This window comes from Loa loa (assembly GCF_000183805.2).
Source record: "Loa loa unplaced genomic scaffold supercont3.20, whole genome shotgun sequence".
Classification (NCBI taxonomy): domain Eukaryota; kingdom Metazoa; phylum Nematoda; class Chromadorea; order Rhabditida; family Onchocercidae; genus Loa; species Loa loa.
This window is the reverse complement of record NW_018108200.1, coordinates 234651-250535: the sequence shown is the minus strand read 5'-3', so window position 1 is coordinate 250535 and position 15885 is coordinate 234651. Positions and strand designations below refer to the sequence as shown.

Below are 15885 nucleotides of genomic sequence, written 5' to 3'. Positions count from 1 at the left end.
ATATATATATATATATATATATATATATATATATATATATATATATATATATATATATATATATATATAGAATATTTGTTTATTTATTTATTGTGGTCTTGCATAGTGACACAAAAACTCAATTGGAATTTAATCACAATTGTTGAAGATATAACTTCCTCTCAACATTTTGACTCAAAAAGTTGAAATTTTGGGGTGTCGCTAATTACCAGATCTTTTTAGAACAATAAAAAGAAGACTGGATGCATTGGAATGTTTGTACTAATATCATGACGGGGAGTTTCTTCCTGCAATGCCATACTGATCTCAAAGAGAAAACGATAATTCTGGTAGCATTATACAATTAATTAAGTAAGGAATTAAAAACACATACTTACTTCACTCTGTATATTATCAAACAATTCCTTATAAGATGGCTGGGTAGCGTAAAGTTCCTGCACAATGCGATACATTGACTGATCGATGTAGCGTCTGATAAACTCCTGTTGACTGTAAGCCAGTATTGCAGCGGCCAGTTGTAAACAAAACACCAACAAAAGGATGATGAAGAACTGCAAGGCATTTCCTTATGATATCACAAATTTGAAGGAAGAGATAAGGGATAATAATGATACAAATTTTTGCTCGATTTCATTCCTCGAAGCAAATCACGAAAATGTCATCACTAAGCAGATTTGAATGGTTCTTAAAAATTATAAGATAAATAAATAAATTTCGCTAGTCAATTTGACAATCGTTTCAAGTAAAAGATCTGATAAGTTCGCTATCAACTACAACTCTGAAATGGGCTAAGGAAATCACTTGTCGCATTAATATTAGGAGATCATCAAGAGAACTGAATGATGATAAAGTCAGTTCAAATAAAAATTTAGAACACATTAGTTTTTAATTTGCCGAATAGACAGAACGCATCACTGCAGGAGTAAATTATTCGTCATCTGAGGACAATCGACTCTTCGTTCCCAAATGGATAAGTGGGTAGGTGTGAGAGAAGGTAGCCTTAAAGACGAAGAAATATTGCGCTCTTATAAGGTAGGGCGGGATGCGATCACAAAAGGAATTCATTTAAAAATGTTCCAAAAAGTTTTTTAACTTTTGAGAGTTCAGCAAATTTAAATTTCGTTTTTGAACAAATTTTTTCATTATGATGACAAGCTTAAAAACATGTCTTCTTACTTTTCTCTCGCATAGTACTTCCTTAAATTTATGAAGGTTTAAAAATCCGGATGGTCATTAATTATTTTTTAAGATAAGTTTTATCCCAAGCAAAATAGGTAAAATCAATCAGCTTACACCGGTTAGCATTCCTTGATTGAGACGCCACGCACCACAACAGCCCAATCCTCCAATCAGCGCCATCAATGTCCCAGTGCCAATTAGCAGATAACATATCAATGGGAAATGGTCACTTGTTTGAGAAGGACTATTTGCAGTAAGGACATCATTAACCGAACGATCCAGTAAAAGCCACAGGCCCAATACCAATACAAATAATCCCGAAAGCTGAAATCATAATGAGACTAAACTGTAAAATTCCAATAGAACTAGGCTTCAAAAGGCTCTATTAATTATGAGTTTTCATTAAAATAGTTCTACGGAAAACTTTTCCACAAATTTCCATATGGGTCTGCTAAAGAATAAAATAGTCAATTAGTGCCAAATTGTCATTCAGTCAATACTGTGTCATTTGAAAAATTGTTTTGATTCACTTAAGTCATTTTCATTTCATTCATATTTTATACATTTTCAAACGTCTCAGATTCTGTTGAGAAAGAATTCCTTTAAATAAATAATTAATTTACTTGTTGAATGTAAGATTACAAATGATGACACTTGAAAGAACTGCAAGATATAAAAGATACAGCGTTACAAGAACTTTTACGGTTTAAAATGTATAATTTTAAAACTGTAGTATGCAGAAATTATTTTGGCAATTAGTGGTAAAGTTGAAAGTGTTTAGGAAAAAGTTCAAACAAACTATACGATCAACAAATTAATCATCGATAATGACGAAAAAAAAAAAATTAAGCAATAGCGTAATATCGTCATGTTACTTACCTGCTTTGAGCCGAATCCTTATCTCCAGAGGAAATTTTAGGATAAAGCAGACAAGTAATAGTTCTACTCTAGCTAAAGTATACTTCCAAGACTTGGCTGCAAAGAAGTACCTTCACTTCTTCATTCCATTTTCAATTTTTGATAGAGATTTAATGATTTGATAAATTTGATAGAGTTCTATAATAAAAGTTAAAGATAAGTAAAGTAAAAGAGGGATAGAGGAAGAAATGAAGTCAGAAGGTGCACTTACCCAAAAAAATAAATTGAGAAGGAAAACGATGCTTCGTAAGGTCCAAAAGCATCCTCCGCCGGGCGGTGACGATGCCATCGCAAGCTATCCAGCAATAACAACAACAGCAGATGAGGGACTAGATAGGGATGAATGCCAGTCCTGGACTATCTATTTATCTCTGAGTTCTGCCAAAGAGAGAAAAGAAACTGATAGAAGAAAGACATATCTGTTCCCTTTCTTCTCTTTCACTCCATTCTCTTCTTTGAAAATTTAAAATTTATCAGGTAGTGTATCGTTGACAGAAGCTTAATAATATATATTTATGAAAGTAAGTTTATATCCACATCTTATGAGATGTCACCTCTACTAGCTCATTGCACAATATTTGTAATTATGGTAGACGCACTTGTTCAACCAAACATAAACATTGCTAAAAATATTAGATACATTTTGAAAAAAGAAAAAACATTTAGAAGTGAGGCAGCTGCTCAGTGCGGTAAGAGGAAGCAGCATTTGGTTCAGGTTGCAGCACAATGGATAAAAATATCTTTCTTGAACAGATCTGTTTTCCAATCAAACATAATTTCAATGGGTAAGTGCTCAATAGAAAACCTGAATAACATTTTTACCATGAACTAGTAGAACTTTCCAATGATGTCAAAAGCATTTCTCTCAATTCTTGAAATCTTAAAGATGAGAAAGTTCCGATAATTTTATATACCTTCCAATGTCGCTCATAACCTAACTCAGTACTCGTTACTCGAAAGTTATCGAGAAGAAACAGTCCTTTTGTATTGCTTAATATTTATGAAGAACAAAATTTTTTCTTTAATTTTCTGATCGAATCCACTCCTCATCAAATGCAACATTTGCTGATTAACTCCGCAACATTTCTCATCTATCTTTCCAAACGTTATAAAATTTATCCTGTACTCTCCTTCAATAGAACTTAAAATATGGGAAATTATAAAGTAATCAAAGAATCAAAGGTTCAGCAACAGTTCCCTTATGTGCAAAGTTCCCAACTTTGCATATCGTTTTTAATTCTTGGCAAAGAGTGCACAGTAAATAATTCAAATTAGCCAAAGTACAGCTTATAATTGTATGAAACATAAACAATATCGGTAAAAAAGAATTTTTGTTAGTTTTGATGAGAAGCAGTAAATCATGGAATAACTTGGTAACACACAGTAATTCTCTCCATGATATTATCTCACAGCTCGATCATTATTTCAAAGCTTTGTTGCTAGTTTACAGTATCAAATACGGTACTAGTCGAGCACTTAATACAAAGGATGTCCCAATCATCTACCGTTATAAGCTCTTATTTCGTCATGATATGTTTATGGTAAGCAAACAACTGAAACTGATTACGTTCACGTGTTTGCCTGAATTCAAAAAGGCATGGATAAATGGTTAATCACTGAATCATTCCTTATTTGCATAATATTGTTTGCATGAATTGTTTTTGTTTACCATGCAATTTTTCAGTTCATATGAAATCTTATTTTGCTGTAATTGTCATCTGCATCGGCAACATTGGAAACCATTTCTTGTTTGTCATTTTGTCTCTTTCCTGTATTATTCTTCTTTCTTCTCCGCATTTGGCTTCCAAATTAAAGAAGTAACATTGAACTGTTCGGTTGGTTCAGATCAAATTAATTTATCTGCTTATGTTTGATTTTTATGGGATTCCTAACCTTCTTTCAGATTATCAACAATTGAAATTCGTCCAATAACTGTTTCCTTTTGCAATACCGCACATTGCCCTTTGACCTTCTTCTTGCCCGCAGCTTATCCATTCAGCTTAATTTTTCATCCTACCTGTCTAACAACATTTTTGCACATTTACTGAAATTATTTGAAAAAGAAGAAATATCCAGAACAACAATTTATGAAGCCCTCCTGTCCGTTATCTGTCAAAATGATAACAATAGCCTCATTTATCATTTTGTTGACGGGCGGGTTTCGTTCTTATTTCACCGAACTTAACGCCAAGACGCTTACTGCTACTAATGTTCAGGTTTGAATACTGTTTACTAATTGGAATTGAAAATGATTGGGAATATTAAAACTTAAATTTAAGTTGTCTTCTCCATTAAATTCGACTGGAACTCCAATTCAGGATTTCAAGGAAAATTATTTAAGCTTTATCTAATAATGCGAAGTTAGGAATATTTTATGTATTGAAATAAAGGAATTGATTCATGTTTTAAAAGGAAACAACTATTAACTAAAAATTATTCAAATATGAACATACGGACATCTCCAATATCCCATAAGTCATCGATAATAACCAGTTTAGTTTTTAATTGATCGTAACATAATCCTCTAATCTATCATTATCTATTCGAAATAAAAATTTCACAGCTTGTAGAGATGATTTATGAAGTAAGAAACCTGGAAGACAATTTTTAAGTTAAGAATTTTTTAACATGGACATTAAGAAAAATGAGACAGCAAATATGTTAATGTGACCTTATGAAATGGGAAATTATCTAAATTAAATGCCTAAGTAATAATAAATAATGTTCACAGTATAATGACAATTTCAAAATGTCACTAAAAGAAACTATGTCACTTTCATTTTCTTTCACCTTCATTTGTTTGCTAATAACATCTTATCGGATGTCATTTCTTTTTTACAGTCTAACTGAAATGTTGCAGATATTTATAAAGTTAATCCCTCAATGTCTTTCTATTTTTCATAAATGAAATTAGCAATCAGACAGGAACACAAAAATAAACAATGAGAGAAGAACACATCAAAATTAGTCATCTGTTGCCATTCAGCTTAATTATATAAACTTACAAAACTGTTTAGGGGAAATTAAACAGAACATCTACGCCAGGAGTAATTCAGATTGAAAACAGAGAATTGATGTTACCGGAAAAAGAAAACGACGACAGTGAACAAGACCACGATACTGAATATGACAATGTCAGTTCAGAAGCCATGTATCGTGAAGATCTCTTTGAAGGCGATATTGGTTGGTTTGCAGACTTTCATATTGTCAGTGTGAATAAGCATCGGTCTATAACATATCTCAACAATTGTTTTTATAGTTCTTGTCAGTAATGAAGCTACCGTATTCAACCGTGGTGTATCAATGACTTGGCATGGTACTGACTGTATAAATCGGAACAACTCTTCCATTCCTCAAATTGAGATGAATGCAATATATTACAATGCGGTAAGGCAGAGAACATTGTTATGGCCGAATGGACGAGTACCATACGTCATCTCTCCAGTATATTCTAATATCAGGTCTGTAATATTTCCACTATTCTAATTTTATTTTTCCATCTGCTTTCAGTCATGCCCTCACTTTTCATTTTCCAGCAAACTTATAATTTTGGAAGCATTTAAAGAATATCGGCTTCTAACATGTATACGGTTTATTCCTAAAAGACGATTCGATAATGATTACATCCATATTGCGCCTTATGATGGTTGCTACTCAATGGTTGGCAATAATGGTTTGCATATTTTATAGCAATATTGTTTCCAACAAAAGCTGTCGCATGATTTGAAAATTTCTTAAAACTTTAGAGAACTTTCTTCTCCTAAGTTTGTCCAACAGTAAACTACCTGTCAACTCACTGCAGCATTTGTTCCATTTCTTCATCGAATTACCTGTGATAATTTCAACATGTGTCAAAATGACCTGATTTCCTGCTTGAACATTGAATTATTCCAAATGATACATTCTAGCAACTTTTGTTTTCAGTTTATTTACAGGTGGTAGGCAAACAGTAAGTTTGGGTGATGGATGTTTGAAGAAAGGAATAGTAATTCATGAATTGATGCATGTAATTGGCTTTTTTCACGAACAAAGTAAGTTTCTACAAACAATCTAACAATTTACGCCCGACACTGAACAAAACTATTTCTGACTTCCGTTGGCGTATCGTTCGATTTGTCAATTCAAAAAGTTGTTTTTCATCAATTCTTTGCTTGTTTCATTTGTAGGATTGTTTCATTATTAACCATGTTTTTATTTGTCACAAAAAAAGTTTTGATAATAAGTTTTTCTTTTTGCCATTTATTTGTTGACCAGTTATGCCAGAGGAACTTTTATGCCTTCACCGCATCAAGTGAATTGAATAATTTTTTGACAGATCGCGCTGATCGAGATTTATATGTGGATATTCTCTGGGAAAACGTAAAGCCGGCTCTTTCTGGTAAGTGAGATTTGGTGCATAAAGCCTAAGCATGTAATATGTATGTTTTGTTAATTGGCTTGTTTCGTTTCGAAACTGTCATATTCAAAATATTGTAAAATTAGCATGAGGATTCTTCCCTTATTTCATAAACTAATTGAGTAATTAATCCTGTGAAAACTTTCTGTTTGCAGAACAATTTGACAAATATTCAGCGACCATAATTGATGATTTAGACTCACCATATGATTATGATTCCGTAACGCACTATTCCGCAGTGGCATTTAGCAAAAATGGTAAACCGACCATAATTCCCAAATCTATCAGCAAAGGTTAGAATACGAGGGAGAATCATTGATCAGGGGACCAGTGGAAGACCGACCAATCAATCAATACTTGAAATAGCATCTTTCCTCCTCAGAAATCCATTTTATTCAAAAATTTAGAAATCCATTTATCAATGACAATTTCTTTGATATAAAATAAATAAAAACTTTTTAGTCTCCCGAATTGGTCAACGACGTGGTCTTTCTTCTATAGATATTTGGAAAATTAACAAATTATACGACTGCGTAAATCGTAAGTCCTAGTTCAATTATCATTTCCTAAAATTTAATCATTGCCCAACAAGCATTCCTTTGTCACACAAATAATTTAAAATGTTAGCAAATAACAAGAATTTGATTTATCATATATTAGTCTTGGATAAATAAAACTATAGTAATCGAACAAACTATATTTTGCCTTTTTAGAAATAGGAATGACTTCGGCCTCAAGTGTAGGAAACCTCGAAAATGGAAAGCAACGTAAGGAACTGGAAGTATCTGGCACAATCAGAGAACAATTTCCTACAACTATAAGGACTGCTTTTACTGTTTCTTCCACACCATCAACTAGTAATATCACAACAAAAACAAAAGAAGCCAAAGGATTCAAAATTAATTTAAATCTTTCAACATTTTCAACAGTACCTTCGTCATTTATATCAACTTATATGAACGCGAACAGTCTATCGAATCTATTTCCTGTAACAAAGAATAATGTAACAGGACCTATTACAGCTACTGTTGCTATTCCTACAACCACTACAAGTATGGCATTTAAAAATTAAAGGATGAGAAAATAATTAACTTAGTACCTAAAAATATAGAAAAAGAAATTAAACGATACACTGATCTTTTCTTTCAGATTTCGCACTTCAGAAAATGCAATATTGCAATGATCGTTTTCCATATTGTCAAACATTCAGGACTCACAATTTTTGTATCACCTATCCACGTTTTGTACAGGATTATTGTGCGCTGAGTTGCGGAAAATGTTAAAAATATTTCCTGAAATACAATCATTTTAAACTATTCCATTTTTTTCTTTTATTTGAAAAATTTCAAATTAATTTGTGAAATTATGAATCACAAGTCATCGATCCATCCAATCTTCTACTATTGATTACTTTAAATAGGATTTTACGATAGCTTGAAATGTAGAGTGTTTTGGGTCTTCAAGTATTCCCAATTATCATCCTTCGGCGAAGAATATACTGCAAACAGATGCGGAAAGTAATTCATTAAAGTTATGCATTATTTTATTTCCATATTAAGTAATATGGAAAGGACTAACATATCATCAATTCTTGCTTGAAGCATCATTAATAAATTTACACTAATTTATCATATTGGTCATTATTTTGAATTATGTGATTTAAATGTTTCAAAATTTGATGAATACATTGATTAAGTACCGATTTTAAAAATGTAAAAATCGATTTGTAAGGCAAACTAATCAACATTGATTAAGAAAATGATAAATATTTATACATTATTTACAACTCTTTCGAATTGTGCAATCCAAATGTATTATAATAAGAGGGTTTATACGACATTTCAAACATTCTATAATCTGCAAAATAAAACAACAACGGGAAGCTTTGCATATACTTGTTTGCTTATTATACAGTTCATACCTGCATAATATACCAGTAATTAGAAAATAATTTGAGAGTGAGTCCCTGTCACAATTATGCATTTAACTGCTATTTTTGGCTTTTCCTTCAATTACTATTGTTATTGGAATATACTATAATGCGCAAATGTTCTAGAATACCAACAGCGCGCTTTCAATCATATTTTCATTCTCTTCATGCTCTTTGATGAAGCATGACAATTCTAAACTGCTTTTTTGCTTTTTCTAGAAATGACGAACTTTTTCAACCTTAATCAGCTATGTTTAGAGCACTCAGAAATCCTCTTCCTTTCATTCATTTTGATAAATCATTTATTGAATGAGAGGAAACACTAAAAGCATTGAGAGGGACAGATACAGCGTCACAGAGTACTTAGATTATGATCAATACCGAAATATTTATTAATCATTAAGATGAACTAAGCTATCATTTATAAATTATTCAAAAAAGTTAAGAAAGGATAGCATTAAGCACCAAAGGTTGCGATATAAATTATATTAAGTTTGCTTCATACAAACGACAACAATTGCAAAATTAATAAATTACATTTCTTATAAATGATATAAGATGAGTCATATCTTATTCTATTTTATCTAATTTCCATTTTCCACCAAAAAGCACTTTATCCTAATGTAGCTTCATTATTGTGTTTTATAATGAATGAATCCTGATTGTTTACTGGAAGTACGTCTCCTCTGGTAACTGCAATGACCTTCGTTTCAAGTATTCTAGTTATCTATCGCAATTAATCTTAATTTGGATAATGATGGTCTATCTAAGCTGAAATTTCTTGCTGATTCTTGTTAAAATTCAATTTATATTTGGGTATAATTTTTAGTAAGACTACTATAGGATTCATAATTATAGGCTACTTAAGCATGATACAACGAATCTATCCCTGCATTATCTAAGCTTAATTTTTAAAAAATCTACAGAAAATGAAGATTTTAATTTTTTCCTTTCCAACTTATATTTAATATTATATCAATGATTCGCATTCTACTTCCAGTTTCTCATTATTCTATCAACCGAACAACACTTGAAATCAGCATGTAATAATAAAATACATGGCAAGATTAATTGATGAAAAGAAGTGGACACTTCATAATCCAATATGAGTCTAAAAAGCAGATATTTAATTCTGCTTGAGGAATAAGAAACAAAATAGTCAAGAATGAAATGTTGTCAATTTTTACTTATCCAACTCTTTCATTATTCAACAAAAGTGAATTAGAGTTTAAGTTCCTTTTCTTAAGCTTTCAAAGTGTAACTTATCTTAATTTATTAATTCGTGAATTTCTGAATGTCTCTAAGTGACAACCAAAAAATGTAGAGAAATGTCCCATTTTTATATATCATACTAATAAGTAAGTCCATACATCCATACTTGTGGAATACCTAAGACAAATATATTTGAACGGATCCATTCATGATATTTTCAGCTTTTTTTTTTTTCAAATTTTGTTTGCCTATTCCGGTTCCATTGATTCCATCTTTTTTTTGCATTTGCATGCAATCACTGAAACGCTGTAATGCATTGCTTCGGAATGATCCTCTCATCAATATTTATTTGCTTAAAGAGAGATTTTTTCACCTTGAAGATCTGCCGAATTATTCGGACAACTTAACATATTATAGAAATTGTCCACTCATATCATACAACCCCGCCCATACTCCGGATGACAAAAACTCATCAGTCTTTCGATTGGCAAAAAAAAAATGTGATCCGCTTCTATATGAATTTTTGCACTAGTTCATTGATCAATGAATCAGCCGATTGTCATCATTTATTCGCCTTTTTATACATCAATGGGTGCCAACAAAATTTCGTAACTATCATCGGTTACATCTTTTTTCTTAAATAATTTTTCTCGTTGTCGTATCAATGGTAAAAGCGTAACCAGTAGTATATTTTCATTTCAAAGAAAGGAAGAAGAAAAAGTTTTTTACTTCAAATTCTTGCTTAATTTCAAAACTTCATATCTGTTTAGAATATACTAATACTTAGCATTAACGATAATACTTAATATTATTGCTGAAAATAATTTCCTCTTAAAAATTTTATTTGCCGAATAAAATAAAATTAGAAAAATTACCGATTAGTTTCAAAATTTGAGACAATTTTCTTAACTTCTGATTGGAAAATAATGTTTTGCAAAATATATTCCCTCACATATTGAACAAACTTTTGCGCAATTTTTCTAAGCAAACTGAAAATAATTTCAAGCCTTGCTACGTTGCTTGGGAGTATGTTTTCATTCGTTCTGATAACTGATATCGTTGACAATAATTTTTTGATAGCGAGAAAATATGTGATATTTCAGGACTTATTTAAATAATACAATAAATAAATCAATTAAATTAATAAAGAATTGACTTATCTTTCGATGGCATTTCCAATGAGACTGTAAGAAATCAACACAAATGATGATTTTTCTAAAGTATCATATCATTCAAAGAATATCGTGAAAGACTGATTAATTTAAAAAAAAAAAAAAAAAGAAAATCAGCTTGACAATGAAGAGATAATGACGAGCCATTTACTCATTACTTTTTATTACACGTCAGACCAATATTTATTCGCCCTAATATTTGCTGTTCAATTGATAAATTAATTTCTTTTTCGCCAATTAATTGGGATGGGTTATAAATTTTGAGGTTGGATTAATAAAGTCATTTTTATAGTAAAAATTTCATAAAAAGTTTTGTACATATTGACCGCTTTTGTGGAATATTAACCCGTTGACTGCTGTGAATTAGTGAACTAACAAAGGCATTTATATGAAGCAAGAAATGATTAATTTCAAAATTAATTCTGATAGCTAAACAGTACGTGAATTAAGGGTTTCAAACATTATTGACTTTCTCCTGGTTGATATTTTGGCAATCTTTGATAGACTTTCATGGGACATATAATACAGTTTAGCTTGAAACAGATGTTTTAGTTAATTGAACTTATGGTTTTTGAAATTTAACATAAGGTTTTGAAAGTTCATTTCACAAACCTTAGTTAAAAGCCTCAAAATAATACGAATATAATCGATCACAGCCATTGGATGTCATACATGAATAGCAATGATCCTACTACAGAATAATTGTTCTGTGAAGTTGATTGAATGATCTGAATTTCATGATTGTATAATGTAATGTATGCTGTATAATTAAATTTTAGATTTAACTCTTATCATCCAAAATCAATTTGAACTGTTTACTATTGTCCTAATACCGTAATGTTTTCATTTCTCTTTTCCTTTTTTTTTTTTTTTTTGTCTACCTATTCATACAAATTTCTCGTTCAGAATACATTTCGGTTCACAAAATGTAAATATTAATATTACTTTGTAATATTATCAAAATTAAATATAAATATTAGACTGAAATGTGGGTATCATTAAAACTGAATATTACTTTATTGTCTCCCTTTCTCATCATTTAAAAAATTCGTAAATTCATCTGAGGAACTGAAACAGGTTACTTTTCCCAGTAGCTTAGGATGGGAAGGATTGACAATAATAATGTATGGTTGAATTTTGATCGATGGTCATTTCTTTCAATACAATAATCTTTGCTTGCATCAATTCTTGCTTATGTGGAAACCAGTCATGATTGGAAGGAAGAATAAGGGTGATGACGAATTCAGTGCAGGTTAACTAGAGATTTTAGATTATCTTGTTGCACATGCATGGGTTTGCTCATGTATTCTGCGGTACAGCTGAAGAAAACTTTTTAATCTTATGGAATAATTTTTTTCCTGCGATATTTTCCCCGAGAAAGATTTTTATTTTAAATCAAAAGAGAACTTTAAAACTCTACATTTTTTAAAAAAAAAAAAGTTTCCGTAGCGCACTTTGAAATTGATAATATTTATCAATATTATTGTCTGCATTAGAATTTTTTAACCGTATTAAATTTCGAAATTCTAATTTAGAATGAAAAATTTTTCTTTTCATATTGCTGCTCCTGCACCTTCAATCGTAACACATTAATTTAAATATTTTCTAAAAATTTATAAATTTCATCACTCTACCCGTGTGATTTCAAGTTTTTGTAAAATATTCAGTGAAATTAAATTGCCTTACTTGGGAGTTATCAAAGGTCAAATAATTTCATTTACAAATCATTTTTATGTGTTATTTTCACAGACTTTTATAATAAATTTTTACATAAAATAAGTAGAGCGAAAGTTTTATTATTTATGTTTCTCATAGTGATATTAAGTTATAAATGCTGCGAAAATCGAAATATTACAATTATCGAATATATTTTTTGCTAAAAATTAAAAGAATATTAGTGTTTGAGCGACTTTTTTAAAAAAAAAAAGAATAAATGAAAAGATCTTAGTTGCAGCATTCATCAAATTCACTAACAAAACTTGTATCTTTTCTTTCAACATTTTACCATGAAAATTCAATTGCTTGGCTTTTTTTTTTTCTTTAAATTTATAAATTGAATGCATTAGTGATTGTTTTCAGACGAGTAATGTCCAAAATGAAACAAAGTCAGTTTTCACTTTCCAATTAAATGATTCATGAGAAAAGTGATGCGTACTGTCCCGCTTCAGTTAAATACTAAAAATAGATAATCTTCGTCACTTTCGACCTCTAATCTTTCAACTTTTCCCTTCCTCTCCTCTACTTGTAATTTTTCATTTCAGATAGTATTTCTTTTTTTTTTTTCATTGTGTTATTTTTCACTCAATTTTTCTCTATAACTATTGTATTAATTTCATTTGCTAAACATAGACTAAATTCTTTCTCTGTGCAATTTTCATTTGACTTTCTGAAACCATTATTGATAACACGTACTGAATCAAATTGTATTACTGAAATACGAAAATAATCATCACAAAATAAATTTTATTATAAATGAACTTTACTATTACTCTTTGTTACTTAGCTGGAAATACTGAAATTTGCAGAAAGGAATTTTAAGCAATCAATACTGTTCATTAACATATTTCATAGAAGCCAGAATAACATTTCAGCTAATTCATCAAATAGCAATTAGCCATTCAAAATGGTTTCTAAAATGTCCTTTCAAGCTTTTTTTTCCCAAATCCCCCAGATGGATGAAGTTAAATCTCTAAAACATGTGCACACAATGTATTACTATTTCTTACTTTAAAGTATGTTGTAAACGAAGAGTTAACTTTGTTTCAGGAAGATGTCCGGTTGTTTCGTCCGGTTCGAACGGAATGTTTAAGCATACATTCAGCAAACATTTTATTTGTTATCATTTACATCTTATTCTTCTTTTCTTTCTACAGTTCTTTAACTATTTGAAAAGCCTATTTTGAGTGGTACTATTTTCACTTAACTAGTATTAGTATCTGTCAAATATTTCAGTTCCTTCTATTTAATAGTTTTATTTCACACCATGTATTAGTGCGTATTAAAATAAGACTTTAAATTAGCACTGATCTTTTACCACTGGGAGAAATTCAAAATTATAATTTGGATAATTCCACAAGTAAGAAATCAACTTTTCATCTTTCGATTGTCCATGACCTTTTATTTAAAATTACTAAAGAAGAAATGTGAATTAGGAATAGGACAAGGGTCTAATGAAAGTATTATTATCAATTGAAATTTCATTTGATGAAATGTCAGGGAATATCCGGAAAATGTCAAAAAGATGCTATTACTATATGCATGGATACAATTAATGATATAATGTGATATATTAATAATATCTTTTAGTATAATTAAGAATAATTGTGTACAGAAATAACTTCCATGGGTTATATTAGCTACTACTTCAGTTTCTTAAAATTTCTCATGAATCCAAATTTTGGTGCAATTCAATTTTTCTTCCCAAATATATTAAATTTCCATAACAAGCAGTATTTTTATTGCTTGCTACATTACGCATTTTCTACATATTAGTTTACAACCTTCGTAACCTTCCAGGTAATAATGAATATCCTTGTTTGTCAATACTAAATCCCATATTAATACCATCATATCATATTCAGAATATACCTTTCTTGCACAACGTTCTATTTCTTTTTTTTTATTTCATTTAATCTTTTCTTTTTATTTAATTGCTAAAGAGAGAGTATGAAAGAGCTTTAGATCATCTATCATTCGTGAAATTACACCTGAAATTATACCGGAATACGTCCTCCTTCATAGGTTCTCTTCGTGAAAACTTCAATTTTTCTAATCAATTTTAATTAAATATTTCATTTTTTTTTACATGATTAATTCAGTGAAGAAGCTACAAAGCATATTGTTTGAAAGGGGAAGGATAGAGCATTCCTTCCTCTAATGATCATTTAATAAAACCAGTATTCGATAGGATATATATTCATTCCAGTTTCACATCACCAACTTCCTTTTCTGTACAACCTACAACCATTTATTTATCTATTCACTTGAAATTCATTCAACAGCTTTGGTATTTTCAAAGCATTTAATGTACTTGACATTTGTAATAAATGAATATTATGGTGAAATATTTCCCATCAAAAACTTATTTCTGCTCAAAGATTTACATTAAGTTTTTTTCTTTATTCAATTGAATATATTCGGATTAAATTATTGAAAAGTTAAAATGTGCTTAATAAGCACACTGAAGGATTGAATTTTACTGTGACTAAATTTGGTAGTTGCAAAATTTTCTAATATACTTGATATTATCCAATAGCTAGTTAAATGTACTTGATTTCAAGTTACAAATATGACAAATCTAGACATTCGATGAAATTAACGATAGAGTAAGTTTCCCATAATTTTAAAAAATTTCTGAACTTCAAGCATTCTATGTTCAGTAGCGATGAGATTTACCCGTTGCTATAATCTTAATGAATTAGGCTATCAGTTGATAAAAAAAAACAAAACGATTTTTTAATTTTTTGATGATTGTTTAAGTAAAGAAATTAGGATGCACAGAACAGTGCTTTTTCTCTTTGTTAAAGACTTTAACAAAGTTTTGCTAAATTTGGCAACTTCACCTAAATTTGAAGTGGTTCTTCAAAATTGCTAAACTTATTCGTAATATTTTTGAAATTTAATCTCTTGTTCTACACCACAAAACTGTCAAATTAATGATGCACCACAGTTATTGACACATAAATTATAAAAGAGACTGATTCATTCTGTTGGATTTAATCTGCAATTCCGATAAAAAATCAATACTTGACCAAACAAGTTTGTAAGACTTGAAGAAATCGTCTAAAGGATTTTTGAATTTAAATGTAACATTGAGTACAACTGATCAATTTTATATTATCAATTGATCTGTTGCTGCCCAAATGGCCAATTTTAAAAGGTAATAATCCATATTATTATTATTGTTATTATTATTATTATTATTATTATTATTATTATTATTATTATTATTATTATTATTATTATTATTATTATTATTATTATTATTATTATTATTATTATTATTATTATTATTATTATTATTATTATTATTATTATTATTATTATTATTATTATTATTATTATTATTATTATTATTA

At 29.7% G+C, this 15885-nt stretch overlaps 2 protein-coding genes across 2 annotated transcripts; one reads left to right on the top strand and one right to left on the bottom strand.

Annotated features, from left to right (window-relative positions):
* Positions 1-373: 373 nt before the first annotated feature.
* LOAG_07071 (tetraspanin family protein) lies at positions 374-2432 on the bottom strand (the record flags this gene model as incomplete). Its single annotated transcript, XM_003142605.2, has 3 exons — positions 2309-2432; positions 1294-1503; positions 374-551 (listed from the first exon to the last, which is right to left on the bottom strand). Coding segments are annotated over exons 1-3 (465 nt in total), but the record flags the coding sequence as incomplete, so codon positions are not given.
* Positions 2433-5171: 2739 nt separating this feature from the next.
* Positions 5172-7565, top strand: LOAG_07070 (NAS-15 protein; the record flags this gene model as incomplete). The annotated part of the gene is made up of 8 exons (XM_003142604.1): positions 5172-5280; positions 5357-5558; positions 5634-5770; positions 6033-6128; positions 6413-6475; positions 6649-6786; positions 6956-7033; positions 7207-7565. 8 exons carry the CDS (start codon positions 5172-5174, stop codon positions 7563-7565), a joined length of 1182 nt encoding a protein of 393 aa, XP_003142652.1.
* Positions 7566-15885: the final 8320 nt, after the last annotated feature.